Source organism: Centroberyx gerrardi, chromosome 22 (assembly GCF_048128805.1).
Source record: "Centroberyx gerrardi isolate f3 chromosome 22, fCenGer3.hap1.cur.20231027, whole genome shotgun sequence".
Lineage (NCBI taxonomy): Eukaryota > Metazoa > Chordata > Actinopteri > Beryciformes > Berycidae > Centroberyx > Centroberyx gerrardi.
In genome coordinates this window covers 7,514,174-7,532,733 of record NC_136018.1, presented here as the reverse complement: position 1 = coordinate 7,532,733, position 18,560 = coordinate 7,514,174, and the positions used below count along the sequence as shown (strand labels likewise).

Here is an 18,560-nt window from a genome sequence, read left to right as displayed (position 1 = left end):
TAAGACTCATGTTAAGACTAACAGCTCTGATAAGTGTTAAACATAAGAAGAACCAGACTTTTGATTTTCAGTTTTGTACAATCAACTCTGACTTTAACCAAGGACTAGAAGCACATTTTATTGAATTCTATCCAGTGGTGGATAAACAAGCTAGAGACAAGGCCTACAGTATGTATCATACTGCTCCAGTTTCTATGAAACAAGTTCATGTATTGATCATTTTGCTGCTTTATTTGATAAGTGGTGTGTCAATGTCCTTTTAGGAACAGGGTAAACAAATGCCCAAAAGGGAACTGGGCAATGATACACTATTATGTCCTTTGGTCAGCAGGAGTTCTCTGGGTTTAATACTTTAATATTTAAGGTTAAATCATTTTTTAAATTAACCTTACTGAGCGTCTTTTACTTTCAGTGGCCACCGGGAAGCAGGTCGCCACTTGAAAATGGGACTGGGTCATTAATTGCCACAGATGATGTAGGTGGACTTTCTGGAAGCATGTTACTATAATGTTATATTTACCAACGACTAAGAGTTGGATGTTTGGATGCCAAACCATGGCAGGAGTCAAATGTTCTGGTTAATGGTCTCACCTCCTTTGGACAGTTTGATTAGTTCAGATGAAACTTGAAATGATTCCTCTGTGGGCAAATTGGGCCATTGCAGCAGTAGAGAATAGGATATATACTGTATATAGGACTAGAGCAAATATTGAAGGTATATTCATAATATTGAGGATAATTCAACAAATAATTGCAAAAATTATCAGAGTCCAATACAACATGTGTCTGATGGTACATATTCAATAAGACTCATGTTAGGACTAACAGCTCTGATAAGTGTTAAACATAAGAAGAACCAGACTTTTGATTTCCAGTTTTGTACAATCAACTCTGACTTTAACCAAGGACTAGAAGCACATTTTATTGAATTCTATCCAGTGGTGGATAAACAAGCCAGAGGCAAGACCTACAGTATGTATCATACTGCTCCAGTTTCTATGAAACAAGTTCATGTATTGATCATTTTGCTGCTTTATATGATAAGCAGTGTGTCAATGTCCTTTTAGGAACAGGGTAAACAAATGCCCAAAAGGGAACTGGGCAATGATACACTATTATGTCCTTTGATCAGCAGGAGTTCTCTGGGTTTAATACTTTAATATTTAACGTTAAATCCTTTTTTAAATGAATCTTACTTACTGAGTGTTATGCCTTTTACTTTCAGATGGCAGAGGGAACCAAGGTGCCACCAAAAACCACAGAAGATGTAGGTGGACTTTCTGGAAGCATGTTACTATTAACATGCTTCCAGAAAATGTTATATTTACCAACGACTAAGAGTTGGATGTTTGGATGCCAAACCATGGCAGGAGTCAAATGTTCTCGTTAATGGTTAACCTCCTATGGACAGTGATTAGTTCAGAGGAAACTTGAAATGATCCCTGTGGGCAAATTGGGCCATTGCAGCAGTAGAGAATAGAATATACATATATATATAGGACTAGAGCAAATATTGAAGGTATATTCATGATATTGAAGATAATTCAACAAATAATTACAAAAAATATCAGAATACAACATGTGACACCTACCTATGATTGATAGCACATAACTAAAACAGCACTCTTAAAAAATACCTTTTTCAATACAATTTAGGACAACACACATTTAACTCTTCAACGCGTTACTATCAGCATGTTGTGTCAGTGTGTGTTGTTATGGTGTGTTGGAAAGTAACACACTCATGTGTTGTCCCTGAACTTTTTGAGAGTGAAATTATGCTACTTTTTAAAGGCTATTAGGTAATTAGTCATTGGAGACAAAATTATAACAATTTTATAGACAAGATCTTGTGTAGCTATTTCAGACGCACTGAAGAATGAACTTCAGATGTTTTTATTTCCCCAAAAGGCATATATTGATTTTAGGATGCAAACTCTTCAAATTCTCATTAATACCCAGTCATCAGTGTAATAAATTCTTGATTTATTTTTCTCTCAGTGGCAACACGGTTACTATCACAGTCTTGGAAATGAGGGAGGGTTTGAACCAACAGAAGCACCGGGTAAGAAATTGTTCAGCACACTCCGCAATTTAATGGATGGTTGTTCACTCCCATCGATTTTGAAAGTTCAACAACCTTTACTCTGGATAATAACCTAGAAAACTGATTGGTGTTACTAATAATCTCAGCAATATGTGTGTGTGTGTGAGCGTGTGTGTGTGTTTAAGAGACAGAGTGAGAGAGGGTGTGGCAATTATTAATGAATATTTTTTATTTTGCTGTGTATCTTTATGCCCTCAATGTTGTTCATCTTGTCTTTTCCAGTGATGCTAAACGAGACACAGAGAACAAACACAACAGAGCAGCTGAACTCCACTGTTAATAATGCAGACAACTCCTAATGGACCAAGAGAAGTGTCATCAGGATGAAAGCCAAACATAAGATGAATCATCCTGATGTAACTCTGTCTCCGGGGCGCCCCAGTGGTTCACCGAGTAGAGAGCATACCATAAGGCTCAGTCCTTCCCGCAGCGACCCGGGTTTGGATCCGGCCCACGGTCCTTTGCTGCGTGTCCCTCTCTCTACTATACCATCCTGTCTCTCTCTAACTATCTCCCTGTCAAATAAAGCATGAAAATGCCAAAAAAAAAAGTGACTCTGTCTCCTTCAAATAAATAAATGCATGATTTTATGTATTGAGTGAGAAAATCATCATTTAATTGCTCATTTATGTGTTTGTTTGGTTTGAGGCCAATTGCTGAGAGACACTCCTTTGTTATATTTTCCCCCAAAAAATAAGGAAGTTCACTTTGAATGTATCAAACATGACAATTACAATATTTATCACATGTAATGGCCAATTTAAATGTTGCTCCAAAATGATTTATCCTCCATTTGAAAAAAAGCAACACCTACTCTGACAAAATTATTTATATCACAACATTTATATAAGTGATGGTACTTTTTTTTTTTTTTGCTTGACAAAAGGATAACACTTCTACAGACTGGCTAAAAATAGCTATATGGTGTTTTGGAAATAGACACTTAAAAAAATCTTGTCACTTTCGACAAAAATTCAGACGAGACATCATTCACAAGGATCACTTTATTTTCTTTGTGTTAGGCTGTTCTCTTTTCATTAGACATGTTAACTACTTCCACCCACAGTGTTCTGGCAGGGTCAGCGTTCCCTGACATCTTTTATGGCGAGGACAGAAACATGAAACATAAATCCAGTTCTTCCCCTATCAAAACACAACTATGGTTGTAAAAACCTATTTGATTATAACTGGGTAAACCAAACCATTGTCTTGTAAGTCGATAGTGGTCTGTTGGTTCGATGGCAATATGTAATTACAGAAGAGTAGATGCTTTAACTCTCACGAACTGAAATTATTACTACCTGTTCTAAAAAAGTTGCAATATGGGCTGAGACAATGTTTGCCTACGAGGAAAAGCCTTGATGAAAAATAAATTGTTAACACTGGGGGGGATTAGAAATGAACTTTAATTATGCTTTTGCCGATGTCTAAGAAACCAAAATAAAATGAGGGTAGCAAAATCAAACAGTGGATATGAAGGACAGTTAGTAGTTGTAATTATCAGGCAAACTACAACAGCACTACATTCTTGAACAGAAGTTTTTTCTTTTTCTTCACAAAGTGGTGAGATCCAGAGGCAGGCAACAGCCCATGAGACGACAAGCAAGGTTCTCTCCAGATGACAAAGCAGTTTCTCTCTTTAACAGTAAGGCCATTTTAAATAGTAATTCTAAATGAGGACCACAACCTTTTACTCCTTTATCTTTGCAGAGTGTCATCATCATTAAGGAAGGGTTTTCTGAGAGCTTTTGATACCCAGCCAGCATCTAGAGGATAGCCCTATACATCATAATTAATAGTATCGAAGTGATGTAGCTAAGCTATATATGTAAGTAATGTGCTGCAAGTAATTTTACTTTTTTGAAGATATAGTGATAAGTTAACTGTTATTGCCTACTGGAGGCCACAGTTTAAAGTTCCCACTGTTTTATTCCCCACTAATGTTACGCTACTTCACTTAGTAATATGTTGTCAAGTGGCTTCCAAAGTCCATTTAACACCTACTTGTCCATCTGGAGGACTGTAGTATCTTCACATATTCACTAATATATGCCACAGACACAATCTTCCGTTATGCCAACTTCATTAGCAATGTAACATGAGGGACATTGTCATCATGGCCTACTGGCTTCGAACCAAGCTCTATCTGACTGACTAAAGCAGGGGTCGGCAACCTTTACTATCAAAAGAGCCATTTTTGGCCAAAAAAATAAATAAAAATCTGTCTGGAGCCGCAAAACATATTTGAGCCTTATAATGAAGGTAACACAGCCTATTAAGTCTAAATTAGCCTATCAACATTACTAATAGGTCTAAATGAGCATTCATTAATATGTTTTTGGCTAGTGTTTATTTCTTTGGCTTTTAAACAGTTCACAACAGCCTCACAAATGTCCTCTCCCTGTGTTTGGCCTTTCAGCGGTATCAACTCAATGATTTCTTCCTGCGGCCCATCAGAGTTCACATACCTGCATAGCGCTGTCTGCTCAATATCGTTCACATCGCTTGACTCATCGCAGGTAATTGAGTATGCTGGAGCTGAATTGATGTCCTCGATGTGCTGACTGGTGATGTTTGTTGCCATTTTTATGGCCCTGTCTTTGACGGTCTTTGCGGAGAGGGGCATATCTTTAATTTTCTGAACTATCTCAGTTTTGTTTTTGAACTCTGAGAATAGATACTCTGATATTTTAATGAACGATTCTTTCATGTATTCACCGTCCGTGAACGGCTTTCCACGCCTTACTATCTTCTGAGCTGCCACAAAACTAGCAGCAGTAGTGTAGTTTGGAGATTTGATCCAATTCTTAAAAGTACATTTGCTCTGCTCTGCTTTCCGCAGCAGTTCCAAAATCGCTCTCTTTCTCTCATCCCCAGCCAGATACTTTTCAGCAAATGCAGTGTGCTTGTTCTGGAAATGTCTTTCAATATTATTTTTTTGTTGTTTGCTGATTTCTCGCCGCAGATCAAGCATACCGGTAAGCCAGCAGCATGGGCGGTGAAAGCAAATGAATCTGTCCACGCACTATTAAATTCTCTATTTTCCTCCGAGACTTTTCTTTCTTTGGATTTGGAATCCATAGCTAGCCTAGCTAGAGAAACTCAAGACTAGCCACCGCTATTGAGGTTCAGCAAAATTTAGAGATTAGGGCCGTAGACGTAGGCTATGACGCACATTTTAGTTGACTGAAATGTTAAAACATTTTTTTTTATTCGGTGTATAGGCTACACATTTTTACAATTGGAGAATGGAAGAATCACTTTAGGCCTACAACAATGATAAATGAAAATTAAAATGTTAAAAAATAACCGTTATTCATTTCCATATATTTTTTTGTCAAAGCCACAGGGAGCCACTGGAGAGGGGCTAAAGAGCTGCAGGTTGCCGATCCCTGAAGGCATGGTTATCTATTAGTACTTGAGTCCCCCTATAGGTCAAGGCATGTAATAGCACTTATACATTGGCTTCATAACATCCCTCCCTTCTTAACTTTTAACTGCTCTGTAGTTTACAAGTCAATCAGCAACAAAAACATACCAGTACTTTCTTTCCAAAACAGTAATTCCTACTTTCACATTTAGTTTAAAAAAGGAACATTTAAACTTCTATTCAGCTTGATTTACCTAGCTTCCTTTATGTAACCTTTACCAAAATAATGCAAAAACAAATTACAATAATATTATTTTCCCATAACATTTGACTTCTTTCTGTTACTTATTTTTTATTTTTTTTAAACATATATCAAAAACACTCATCTCCCACAGTTCTGTGTGTTTTTCCGTGTGTGGTAAGTGTGGGTGGACTACCACACTACCTAAGGAGATAAGGGCGCATTCTTGCCCATGAAGGTATCTCCTTTATGTTGAGAAGTCCTTCAAATGGCGTGGGGGTCTTCTGGTCCTTCACGATCGGCGCAACTCCTTGGTTGGTGAACCACCTGGTACTGTATCTTCAGGGGTCAAAACCGGCGTTGCACTGTCCTCTGTTTGGTGAGTACTTGTGTCCTCCGGTACTCCATTAGTGGGTGGACAGGGTTCCAGGTTGTCCTCCTCCTCTGTAGTATTGGGAGTTGGCGTCAGAAGATCCTTGTCCTGCCTGCTGAACAGTTGATCAACATGTCGCCTGACTACTCTTCCATTCCCCAGCAACACAGTATAGGAAACTGGTCCTGTAAGCTCCTGTACTGGTCCTGGTATCCATTTAGGTCCACATCCAAAGTTCTTAGTGTAGACAGAGTCACCTATCACAAAGTTGCGAGGTATGGCATGTCTGTCATGGTAGTTTTTCTGACTTGTTTGTTTTGACTCCACCTTTTGTTTCAAGTCTGGGTGAATCAGGTCAAGTGTACACCTCAGCCTCCTACCCATCATCATCTCAGCTGGTGACAATCCAGTGGTCGACTGTGGAGTGATGCGATAACTAAACAAAGCCCTATCCAACTTTGTCTCTACTGTATCACCTGTACTTTTCTTCATGAGCTCTTTAAAGGTCTGTACCGCCCTTTCAGCTAGACCGTTAGCTGAGGGGTGGTACGGTGCTGATGTGACGTGTGTGATCCCATTTCTAGACATAAACTCTTTCATGTGATCGCTGACAAAACACTGAGCAGTGTCTGACACTATCATCTCTGGGATACCATGTCTGCTGAAACTGTTCCTCAAACAATTTACTGTCACTGTAGAGGTAGAGGAGTTCACCGGAAACACATCCAACCACTTTGAATGTACGTCCACAATTACCAGGAACATTTTACCCATGAAGGGACCTGCATAGTCTATGTGGAGTCTTCTCCATGGCTTCTCTGGCCACTCCCATGGATGAAGTGGTGCACTCGCAGGTGCCTTCCTGTGTTCCTGACATGTGGTGCATGACTTTACTTTGCTCTCTATATCAGCATCCATGTGAGGCCACCACATGTAAACCTCTTGCCAGACCTTTCATGCGGCTCATCCCTGGGTGAGACTGGTGTAGTTCTTCCAGCATAGGAGCTCGTCCTCTCTCCGGTATTACAACACGGGCTCCCCACAACACACAGCCATCTTGCACACTCAGCTCACATTGTCTCTGTCGATAAGGAGTAAAGTCTGTGTCATGATTATCTGGCCATCCTCTCAGGATATACTCACGTACCCTTGAGAATATGGGGTCCTTTGTTGTCCATCTTTGTAGCTTGTATCATCGGCGGACCGTGGCTCTGGTCCATCATCAGCACTTGATCCTCTGGCGATGACCCAGCAGGACACTCTGGGAGTGGGAGGCGGCTAAGAGCATCAGCGTTGCCATTGTCTTTACCTGCTCTGTAAGTGATGACATACTCATATGCCCTCAACAGCACAGCCCATCTCATTATTCTCTGTGACACCATCTGTAGAACTGCTTTCATCTCATGCAGTAAACTTATCAATGGCTTATGATCTGTACAAATTACAAACTTTCTCCCATATAGATACTTATGAAAATGCTTAACTCCAAAAATAATAGCTAAACCTTCTTTATCCAATTGGAAATAGTTCTTTTCTGCAGCGGTAAGCGTTCGAGACACAAACCCTATTGGTTTTTCCTCTCCACCTGGCATGCGGTGGGCTAAAACAGCTCCAACCCCATATGGCGAAGCATCGCAGGCAAGTATCAGTTCCTTGTTTTCATCATAATGAACTAACACACTGCTTGACTGTAACAGTTCTTTGGACTTATTGAAAGCCTTCTCCTGCTCTGGCCCCCAAGCCCATGGTTCATCCTTCCTAAGCAGTTTGTGTAGCAGTGCCAATAAAGTTGATAGGTTTGGCAGGAACTTGTTGTAATAATTCAACAGTCCCAGATGTGCTTTAAGCTCGGTCACCTAAGTAGGTGCTGGAGCTTCCTGCACTGCTTTCACCTTTGCTGGTAGTGGATGAAGTCCCGTGGCATCCACTCGATGTCCTAGGAATGTCACTTCCTTCTCCATGAATTGGCATTTGCTCCGTTTTAAGCATAGCCCTGCATCCTCTAGTCGCTGTAAGACTAGCTCCAGTGTGTGGATGTGGTCCTCATCATCCTTTCCTGTCAGGAGTATATCGTGTAGATACACAGCCACCTTTTCAATTCCCTGCAGCACACCCTCCATAGTGCGCTGGAAAATGGCTGGACTGGAACTCACACCGAAAGGTAACCTTGTGTATGTGAATAGTCCCTTATGTGTATTCACTGTAACATATTTTCTTGATTCCTCATCAAGCACAATCTGTTGATAGGCATGGCTCATATCTAATTTACTGTACTTCTCTCCTCCAGCTAAGGATGCTATCATATCTTCAATTTTTGGAATGGGGTACTGCTCAAGTGTCTGACACTTTGTTTACCGTCAGTTTGTAGTCTCCACAGATTCTCGCTTCACTGTCTGGTTTTAAGACTGGAACAATGGGTGCAGCCCATTCTGAGAATTTCATCGGTTCTATGATTTTTTCATTTTCAAGTCTCTCTAACTCGCGCTCTACTTTTTTTTCATCGCAAAAGGTACTGATCTTGGCTTATAAAAGCATGGAGTGGCATCACTGGCAACATGCATCTTAGCAGTGAATCCTTTCAACATCCCGAGCTCATCCTTGAACACTGTTTCATGTCTTGAGAGCACGTCCTGTAGTGTATCCTCTCTGTCCTCTAACTTGTGTACTGCTTGCCAGTCTATTTTTAGAGCTTTAATCCAACCACGCCCAACTAAACTTGGTCCTGAGCCTTTGACTACCACTACTGGTAACACCTTAGAAATATCTTGGTGCTCCACTGTAAGTTTTGATGCACCTAGTACTTTTACCCTATGACCACCATATGTCCTTAGGTTTATCTTACACTTCACTAGTCTAGGCTTCTTTACATCCTTCCATAAATTGTGGAAAGCTCTCCTAGACATTATGGTCAGTCCACAACCGGTGTCTACCTTGTAGGTTACACTTCTTCCATTTACTTTAAGTTCTTTCCTGATAGGCTCTTCTCTGGGAATGATTATCTCTTCATGCATATTATACACAGTCATTTCACTACTATTCATTCTGTAAATAGTCAAAACTTCATTACTACTACTGTCATCCCCGTCATCTTGCATGAAATTTGCTCTCTTGTCATGTTTTTCACTCCCCCCTTTTGTCTTTTTATTACCTTTCATTTTCCCCATGTCAGCAGGTTTTGTTCTACAGGCTCTTTTGATGTGCCCCACCTTACCACAATTGTGACACTTCTCTCCTGCAAATCTGCATTCTTTGGCCAGGTGGTTCGTTCCACCACATCTGTAGCATTTTCCATTGCCGAACTGCCCCTTTGCGCGTGTATCAGTCATTTTGCACACCGAACCCGCTGCTCGGTTCCATTTAGCATTTTCCCTCACGCTGTTCAAGTCTTTAATATCCTAGCATCCTTAGCTGGAATAGAGAGGTACAGTAAATTAGATATGAGCCATGCCTATCAACAGATTGTGCTTGATGAGGAATCAAGAAAATATGTTACAGTGGATACGCATAAGGGAAGAGCAGTTTCAAATGTCAATCCATCCTCTGCCAGCAGCCTCCGCTGTATGAGGTCGTCATTTATCCCGCAGACTAATCTGTCTCGCAACATCACCGTCAGTGTATCCCCTAAATTGCAATCCTGTGCAAGCTTCCTCAGCTCTGCCACATATTCAATTACACTTTCGTCGGATCTTCTATTCCTAGTATTGAACTTCCATCGCTGAACTATCTCACTCGGTCTCGGGTCGAAATGGTTCTTTAGCAATCTCACCAGTTCATCATACGAACGGTCTCCAGGTCGCTCCGGACTCAGCAGGTTCCTAATCAGTGTGTAGGTTTGCGCGCCCATACAGCTCAGTAGCACGGCTCTTTTCTTTCCATCATCACCAATGTCGTTGGCCGCAAAAAAATGATGCAAGACCTCGCAGTACTCTTCCCAGGTCTGCGACTTGTTATCAAAAGGTGCCACCGATCCAACCGTAGCAGCCATGTGTCCTTATTTCTTTTTTATTTCTCGATAAAGAGAGCGCCCAGCTTCTCCTAGCTTGCAGCACAACGTCGATATCACACGTTCAACGTCAGCTTTAGCCTAGCTAGCTATACTTCACTCGTTAAGCTAACTAATTACACTTAAAACTCAAGCAACAGTCTCCCGAACATTCTTCCGATTTGTCCTCGTCGCCATATGTAGTATCTTCGCATATTCGCTAATATATGCCACAGACACAATCTTCCGTTATGCCAACTTTATTAGCAACATAACATGAGGGACATTGTCATCGTGGCCTACTGGCTTCGAACCAAGCTCTATCTGACTGTCTAAACTAAAGGCATGGTTATCTATTAGTACTTGAGTCCCCCTATAGGTCAAGGCATGTAATAGCACTTACACATTGGCTTCATAACAAAGACATTCAATAAGACGTTGAGCGAAGTTTGCCGTTGGCCTGATCCGGACAAACACGCCTACTTCGCTGCTGTGAGCCTTCATATCTCCCCAGTTTGAAACACGACAAAAACACGGCAAAACAAAGCCAACCACTTCACAACCGCTGTGAAATTGTTCGAAAATATGACTTGAACTATTGTTGTAAGGTTTGGGAATAAAAAAGCGACATTACAACTTCATGTATCAGTCTTTAAGCGGGATGTGCCATCCATCTCTCCCGTTCACCTTCATGTTTACATTCAGCGTCATGGCAACGAGCGGGAGCGAGGCTGTAGAGCGCGCGCCCAGAGTCAGTTGAACTTCGTTATCAGACTAGAAGAAGTGATGCAGAAAAACACAGTCCAAAATCTAACAGACTCCACCCACATGTGACAGTATAAAGCAGGTGTGTGTGCGGATAGGATGGTGATTTGTGTTGAAGATGAGAGGGATCATACTGCTGTGTTTGTTGGGCCTTACTCTAGCAGCGCCCGAGGTTATGGTAAGATTTCACCCAAATTTATGATAGCCTACTAAAAAGGATAATAACATCTCAACTATTGTTATTGTTTGGTGGTTTTCAAATGTTATTCCTGAGAAGTCAGACTTATGTATTGCTATATGGTACATATTCAATAGGACACATGTTAAGGCTAACAGCTCAGATTAGTGTTAAACATAAGAAGAACCAGACTTTTGATTTTTGTACAATCAACTCTGACTTGAACCAAGGACTAGAAGCACATTTTATTGAATTCTATCCAATGATGGATGAACAAGCCAGAGACAAGGCCTACAGCATGTATCATACTGCTCCAGTTTCTATGAAACAAGTTCATGTATTGATCATTTTGCTGCTTTATTTGATCAGCAGGAGTTCTCTGGGTTTAATACTTTGATATTTAAGGTTAAATCATTTTTTTTTAATTAATCTTATTGAGCGTCTTTTACTTTCAGTGGCCACCGGGAGTCACGTCGCCACTTGAAAATGGGACTGGGTCACCAACCACAGACGATGTAGGTGGACTTTCTGGAAGCACGTTACTATAATGTTATATTTACCAACGACTAAGAGTTGGATGTTTGGATGCCAAACCATGGCAGGAGTCAAATGTTCTGGTTAATGGTCTCACCTCCTATGGACAGTTTGATTAGTTCAGATGAAACTTGAAATGATTCCTCTGTGGGCAAATTGGGCCATTGCAGCAGTAGAGAATAGGATATATACTGTATATAGGACTAGAGCAAATATTGAAGGTATATTCATAATATTGAGGATAATTCAACAAATAATTGCAAAAATTATCAGTCCAATACAACATGTATCTGATGGTACATATTCAATAAGACTCATGTTAAGACTAACAGCTCTGATAAGTGTTAAACATAAGAAGAACCAGACTTTTGATTTCCAGTTTTGTACAATAAACTCTGACTTTAACCAAGGACTAGAAGCACATTTTATTGAATTCTATCCAGTGGTGGATAAACAAGCCAGAGGCAAGACCTACAGCATGTATCATACTGCTCCAGTTTCTATGAAACAAGTTCATGTATTGATCATTTTGCTGCTTTATTTGATAAGCAGTGTGTCAATGTCCTTTTAGGAACAGGGTAAACAAATGCCCAAAAGGGAACTGGGCAATGATACACTATTATGTCCTTTGATCAGCAGGAGTTCTCTGGGTTTAATATTTTAATATTTAAGGTTAAATCATTTTTTAAATTAATCTTACTTACTGAGTATTATGCCTTTTACTTTCAGATGGCAGAGGGAAACAAGGTGCAACCACAAATCACAGACGATGTAGGTGGACTTTCTGGAAGCATGTTACTATAATGTTATATTTACCAACAACTAAGAGTTGGATGTTTGGATGCCAAACCATGGCAGGAGTCAAATGTTCTGGTTAATGGTTAACCTCCTTTGGACAGTTTGATTAGTTCAGAGGAAACTTGAAATGATCCCTGTGGGCAAATTGGGCCATTGCAGCAGTAGAGAATAGGATATATATATAGGACTAGAGCAAATATTGAAGGTATATTCATGATATTGAAGATAATAACAAATAATTACAAAAAAATATCAGAATACAACATATGACACCTACCTATGATTGATAGCACATAACTAAAACAGCACTCTTAAAAAATACCTTTTTCAATACAATTTAGGACAACACACATTTAACTCTTCAACGCGTTACTATCAGCATGTTGTGTCAGTGTGTGTTGTTATGGTGTGTTGGAAAGTAACACACTCATGTGTTGTCCCTGAACTTTTTGAGAGTGAAGTTATGCTACTTTTTAAAGGCTATTAGGTAATTAGTCATTGGAGACAAAATTATAACAATTTTATAGACAGGATCTTGTGTAGCTATTTCAGACGCACTGAAGAATGAACTTCAGATGTTTTTATTTCCCCAAAAGGCATATATTGATTTTAGGACGCAAACTCTTCAAATTCTCATTAATACCCAGTCATCAATGTAATAAATTCTTGATTTATTTTTCTCTCAGTGGCATAGAGAAACTCTTGACAATGTGGGAGGGTTTGAACCAATGGAAGCACCGGGTAAGAAATTGTTCAGCACACTCCGCAATTTAATGGATGGTTGTTCACTCCCATCGATTTTGAAAGTTCAACAACCTTTACTCTGGATAATAACCTAGAAAACTGATTGGTGTTACTAATAATCTCAGCAATATGTGTGTGTGTGTGAGTGTGTGTGTGTGTTTAAGAGACAGAGTGAGAGAGGGTGTGGCAATTATTAATGAATATTTTTTATTTTGCTGTGTATCTTTATGCCCTCAATGTTGTTCATCTTGTCTTTTCCAGTGATGCTAAACGAGACACAGAGAACAAACACAACAGAGCAGCTGAACTCCACTGTTAATAATGCAGACAACTCCTAATGGACCAAGAGAAGTGTCATCAGGATGAAAGCCAAACATAAGATGAATCATCCTGATGTAAATCTGTCTCCTTCAAATAAATAAATGTATTATTTTATGTATTGAGTGAGAAAATCATCATTTAATTGCTCATTTATGTGTTTGTTTGGTTTGAGGCCAATTGCTGAGAGACACTCCTTTGTTATATTTTCCCCCAAAAAATAAGGAAGATTACTTTGAATGTATCAAACATGACAATTACAATATTTATCACATGTAATGGCCAATTTAAATGTTGCTCCAAAATGATTTATCCTCCATTTGAAAAAAAGTAAAGTAAAAAAGTTTTTTTTTTGCTTGACAAAAGGATAACTCTTCTACAGACTGGGTACTCTTCATTTTGGAGATATTGAATGATGAAGTGTGTATAATGCTTTCTTTCTAAAAAATAGCTATATGGTGTTTTGGAAACGGACACTTAAAAATATCTTGTCACTTTCGACAAAAATTCAGACGAGACATCATTCACAAGGATCACTTTATTTTCTTTGTGTTAGGCTGTTCTCTTTTCATTAGACATGTTAACTACTTCCACCCACAGTGTTCTGGCAGGGTCAGCGTTCCCTGACATCTTTTATGGCGAGGACAGAAACATGAAACATAAATCCAGTTCTTCTTCCCCTATCTAAACACAACTATGGTTGTAAAAACCCATTTGATTATAACTGGGTAAACCAAACCATTGTCTTGTGAGTCGATAGTGGTCTGTTGGTTCGATGGCAATATGTAATTACAGAAGAGTAGATGCTTTAACTCTCACGAACTGAAATTATTACTACCTGTTCTAAAAAAGTTGCAATAAGGGACAATATGTTTGCCTACGAGGAAAAGCCTTGATGAAAAATAAATCGTTAACACTGGGGCTGAAAAGTTCCACTTTACATAAAATTGTGTGTCTTAGTTAAAACTAATGCAATGCATCTGGGAAAAAGCTCAACAAATATGAATTTAAAGTGGTGTAACAAACACCAGTCTTTATGTGGCGTACTGCAGATTGTGCATTTCTTGACATTGTAACATCTGTGACCATCTGGTGTCAAACCACATTAAACCACTTGTTTCTTCACAGTGGACACACATAAGAGCAAATACATCGTCGAAATGTTGGCTGAATTTAACTGAATAATATTTGATAAAGTCAGTTACCAAAGGAATGATTTCAGATTAGAAATGAGCTTTAATTATGCTTTTGCCGATGTCTAAGAAACCAAAATAAAATGAGGGTAGCAAAATCAAACAGTGGATATGAAGGACAGTTAGTAGTTGTAATTATCAGGCAAACTACAACAGCACTACATTCTTGAACAGAAGTTTTTTTTTTTCTTCACAAAGTGGTGAGATCCAGAGGCAGGCAACAGCCCATGAGACGACAAGCAAGGTTCTCTCCAGATGACAAAGCAGTTTCTCTCTTTAACAGTAAGGCCACTTTAAATAGTAATTCTAAATGAGGACCACAACCTTTTACTCCTTGTCCACAGATCTTTGCAGAGTGTCATCATCATTAAGGAAAAAAACAAAGCTTGAAGTTTCTAAATGAAAGAGCCTGATGGCCAGCTTGTATGTGGGGGGGTTGGTGTTTGCCCCATTCACCACCACAGCGAAAAGCTCAGTCCACATGGTCACCACAGCTATGCTGCTGAGGTAGTCTCCCCCTCCCGTAACCCAATCCGCAACTCAAACACACCCCAAAATACCATGTGCGATTGGGTTATAACGATCTTGCAAAAAATATATATTTTAACAGAAGTTCGTAAAATCATCTTGCCTAAAGTCATCTTCGATCCTCTGTGGCTTTATCGAAGCAAGTTGAAGTCCAGAGAGAAGTTGCATCACACAACTGCTGCTCTGAGTACAATCCACAAAGGACAACTATGTTGTCATTTGTTGTTGCTGCAGTGTCGTACGTATGGGTGTATTTTGCTAATTCTTTTTTCAATTATTCCCTGTTGCAACAGCCCCTTCAGATGCAGTCCCTCAGTTTTGCCAACCAAGTGCTTGTGTATATAATGTATGTCATTCATCTATATGATGGGAGTGTCACTGTATGTGTTGTAGTGGTATTTCTATGTATGAATCTGAGTGTCTATGTGTCTGCGATGCAGTGTGTGTGGGTGTGTGTGTGTGCGTGCGTGTGTGTGAGAGAGAAAAAAATAACCAGTGTGGTGATGGTGGCAGCACGAGCTTTGTCAGGACTGCAGTCCACACAGCTGTGGTTCAGCTTCCTTCAGGGGGCTGGGCAGGACCGCGCTGGAGGGGCAGGGGGACGGAGGGGAACGGCTCTACTTATCCCCCAAGATTGCGTACTGGTTGTCAAGCTGCAAATGCTGCATAGAAGCGCCGCCTCCCTCCTCTCTACCACGGTTCTTGTGCTTCACCACCTCGAAGGTCTTCTCCATTTCTCTGTCCCTAAAAACACACACATATCGTTTGATTAACTCTGAAACATGACCCCCCTTTTCGGAATGCGTACCCCTTAAAACAAACTGTTGTCACTGAAGCTTCACTTACTTGCGTGTCTCCACATGCTTGGCAGTGGCCAGCAGAGAGGGGAACTGTGTGTCACTGAAAATCTCAGGAGGGCCTTGGGCGGGGCCTCGTTTGGTGGTGGTCAGCCGGGCCCCTGGGGGGCGATATACACCGCTGGGCTTGGCCTCAGGCACCTCCACTTCCTCTGTAGTCACCAAACCAACCAATTAGAGGAGCAAAAAATGATGATGCTGCCAACCAGGATAAGAAGTTATTTTTTTTCAGGGGGCATTTTTTAACCCCTTTTATCTGATTTTTGGGGCCATTTGTTCCTTTTGAGGGGCGATTTTATTTAACATAATACATAGTAATACATTTACATCTCATATTGGCAAAGAAACACGTCAAACGGTAACAATCAGATATTTTCTACTGCTTCAGGCTGTGTTCTCGGCTGTTTTCTGATTAAACAAACGCATACAAAAAACACTCAGTTTTCGTGACCCAAAATGCACTGGAATAATTGCCTTGTCACATGCTCCCACTAATCAGCTACGGTGGCCCACAGGGGACAGTAGTCAGTAGTGAACAAGGTACAATGGAGAAAAGGGTTTCTCCTAATTATGAGGAGCATTTTGCCCACTCATTTTTAATTTAACAGCCATTTTCTGAATTTTCAAGGGCATTTTTGCCCCCAGTCCTAATTAATTTCTGATTTCCCTGCAGACTAATAAATTGGAAAAGTCTTGAAAAAACAAACAAGGAGGATTAGAGCCAGTTTACTCACCCACAGGTGGGGGTGGGGCAGGAGCAGCGCCAGACTTGTTCCAGGGCCCAGACACTTTGTCTCCACTGACCAGGATGATCTCTCCATCTTCACCAACCTCCTCCTTCTCGTACTCTTCTTCCTCCCTCTCGTCACTGCAAACAACCAGAAACAGTCAAGCAGAGATGAACACACCTCGAGCAGCCGACAGCTCCTCGTGTACACAGGTTTAACTTCTTCTGCCTTCACCTTATCTGTAAAGCTTGGAGTCGAAGCCCGCTGTAGTCCACTTCCTTCTGCTCAAACTCTTTCCATTCCTCATCCTCCTGAACAAACAGAAAGCACACTTAGCCCATTACACTGTAATTATATGAATTCTCTTAAACAACTCATTGCACAGAAAAGTGATATGGGTAATGATTAATTGGTAAACTCAGTATTGAGGTTCTTCTTGGAAAACAGCTGCAGGCCAGTCCTTTTTTTCTCAAGAAAAGGTGACACGGACCAGGAATGTCTGCATGGTTGCATTTTCTACATGGCATGGCAACGTTGTCCCCAGTGTTTCAAGTTGTGTAACGTTATATTAGATGGTTTAGGAATGTCGTCCAATTCACAGGCATCCGTTATGTTGTCCCCATTCGCCACATGCCGGCACGGTAGTACGCTAACGCTGTCAACCATCGAAACTGATGACAATGGCGGCTCGGCCTGGTCAGAAAACCACGACTGAAGCAGAATGACAGCTTTTCCACGCAAACACACGCACAAGGCTAGCGTCAGTAGCTTGTAGATACACCACCCTGACCTTAGTTACACCACCGGATTATTTCACATCCTATGTTAAGAAACATAACTGCCTCTGTGGCTTCCGCAGATTGGGTTACTTAGAAAAGCACAAGTCGCAAGAGCTAATGTTAACGCTAGCCTATTTTGACGACAGTTAACTTAGTTCAGTCCGGCCGCCCAGGCAGGCCGGTCTCTGGAAAATACGTTGAGGCAAGTTACCGGACTACCGTTACCTTCTCAATCTGTGCATCCTGATTCTCATTTTTCGAAGACTTTTCCTTTTCCTTCTTGTTCTTTTTCATGGCAGCTGACGTGGGTCCAGCGGCCGATTCCTTGGTCTTTCCCTTTTCTTTCTTCTTCTTTTTATCCCTCTTGGCAAAGAAATCATCCAGGCTCTTCTCTGTTACATCCGCCATTTTCAAAGAGCAACGTCGCTGTAGCTAGTTAGCTAACCTAGCAATGACAAATCTGAATTTAGAGTGCGGACAGCTGTTAAAACGATTAGAAGATAGAGTGTCGCTTCGTATCCTAGCAGTTTAACTTCTCCAAAGACGGATAAAAACTGTCCCGCCTGTTTCCCTGTTTGCAACGTAACACTTGCTACCTGGCCCGGGTTGCTAGCTATCAACCATGCGATGCACGGGCTATTTGACAAATCTGTACCATCACCCGGAAGTACTTCCTATCCTGACCCGGAAATGAAAAGTGTAGAATGGATGTGCTGAACAACCAATCAACTTCACTGTGAAATTTCAGAAGCCACCCAGCCAACTAAACTTAAATAAATTATATTATTATTTAAACAAATATATATAACTGTTGTATTGTACATATTTTTTATTTTATATTTTATATTTAGTGCCCACTAAATAATTGCCATTATTTATTAGGGGTCCAAACACATAGTGCTGGAACCCTATTGTATTTGCTGGAATTCTTTCTTTCTTTCTCCTGGATGATTGAGGCTCAGGTCCAGCTCTCTCAGATGGGAGGGGTTGGAGCTCAGAGCTGAGGCCAGAGAAGCACAGCCTTCCTCTGTGAGCAGACAGCCTGCACGCACACACACACACACA

General features: G+C 40.6%; 1 protein-coding gene across 2 annotated transcripts; it reads right to left on the bottom strand.

Annotated features, from left to right (window-relative positions):
• Window positions 1-13,933: 13,933 nt before the first annotated feature.
• On the bottom strand, window positions 13,934-18,131 carry cdv3 (carnitine deficiency-associated gene expressed in ventricle 3). 2 transcript variants are annotated; one of them, XM_071915051.2, is made up of 5 exons: window positions 17,721-18,131; window positions 16,951-17,027; window positions 16,723-16,856; window positions 15,978-16,140; window positions 13,934-15,875 (listed from the first exon to the last, which is right to left on the bottom strand). In XM_071915051.2, exons 1-5 carry the CDS (start codon window positions 17,901-17,903, stop codon window positions 15,749-15,751), a joined length of 684 nt encoding a protein of 227 aa, XP_071771152.1. In that variant the 5' UTR covers window positions 17,904-18,131; the 3' UTR covers window positions 13,934-15,748. The 2 variants fall into 2 exon arrangements, with proteins under 2 accessions (XP_071771152.1, XP_071771153.1); XM_071915052.2 differs by having other exon boundaries at window positions 16,951-17,024.
• Window positions 18,132-18,560: the final 429 nt, after the last annotated feature.

What these genes read in the sequence shown, in the direction of transcription:
- cdv3 (XM_071915051.2), bottom strand. Translation starts at nt 17,903, where the DNA reads ATGGCGGATGTAACAGAGAAGAGCCTGGATGATTTCTTTGCCAAGAGG. An exon ending in CTCCAAGCTTTACAGATAAG is followed by an intron (nt 16,857 to 16,950) that starts GTGAAGGCAGAA and finishes GGTTGTTTGCAG; the next exon opens with TGACGAGAGGGAGGAAGAAG. An exon ending in AAGCATGTGGAGACACGCAA is followed by an intron (nt 15,876 to 15,977) that starts GTAAGTGAAGCT and finishes GTGTGTTTTTAG; the next exon opens with GGACAGAGAAATGGAGAAGA.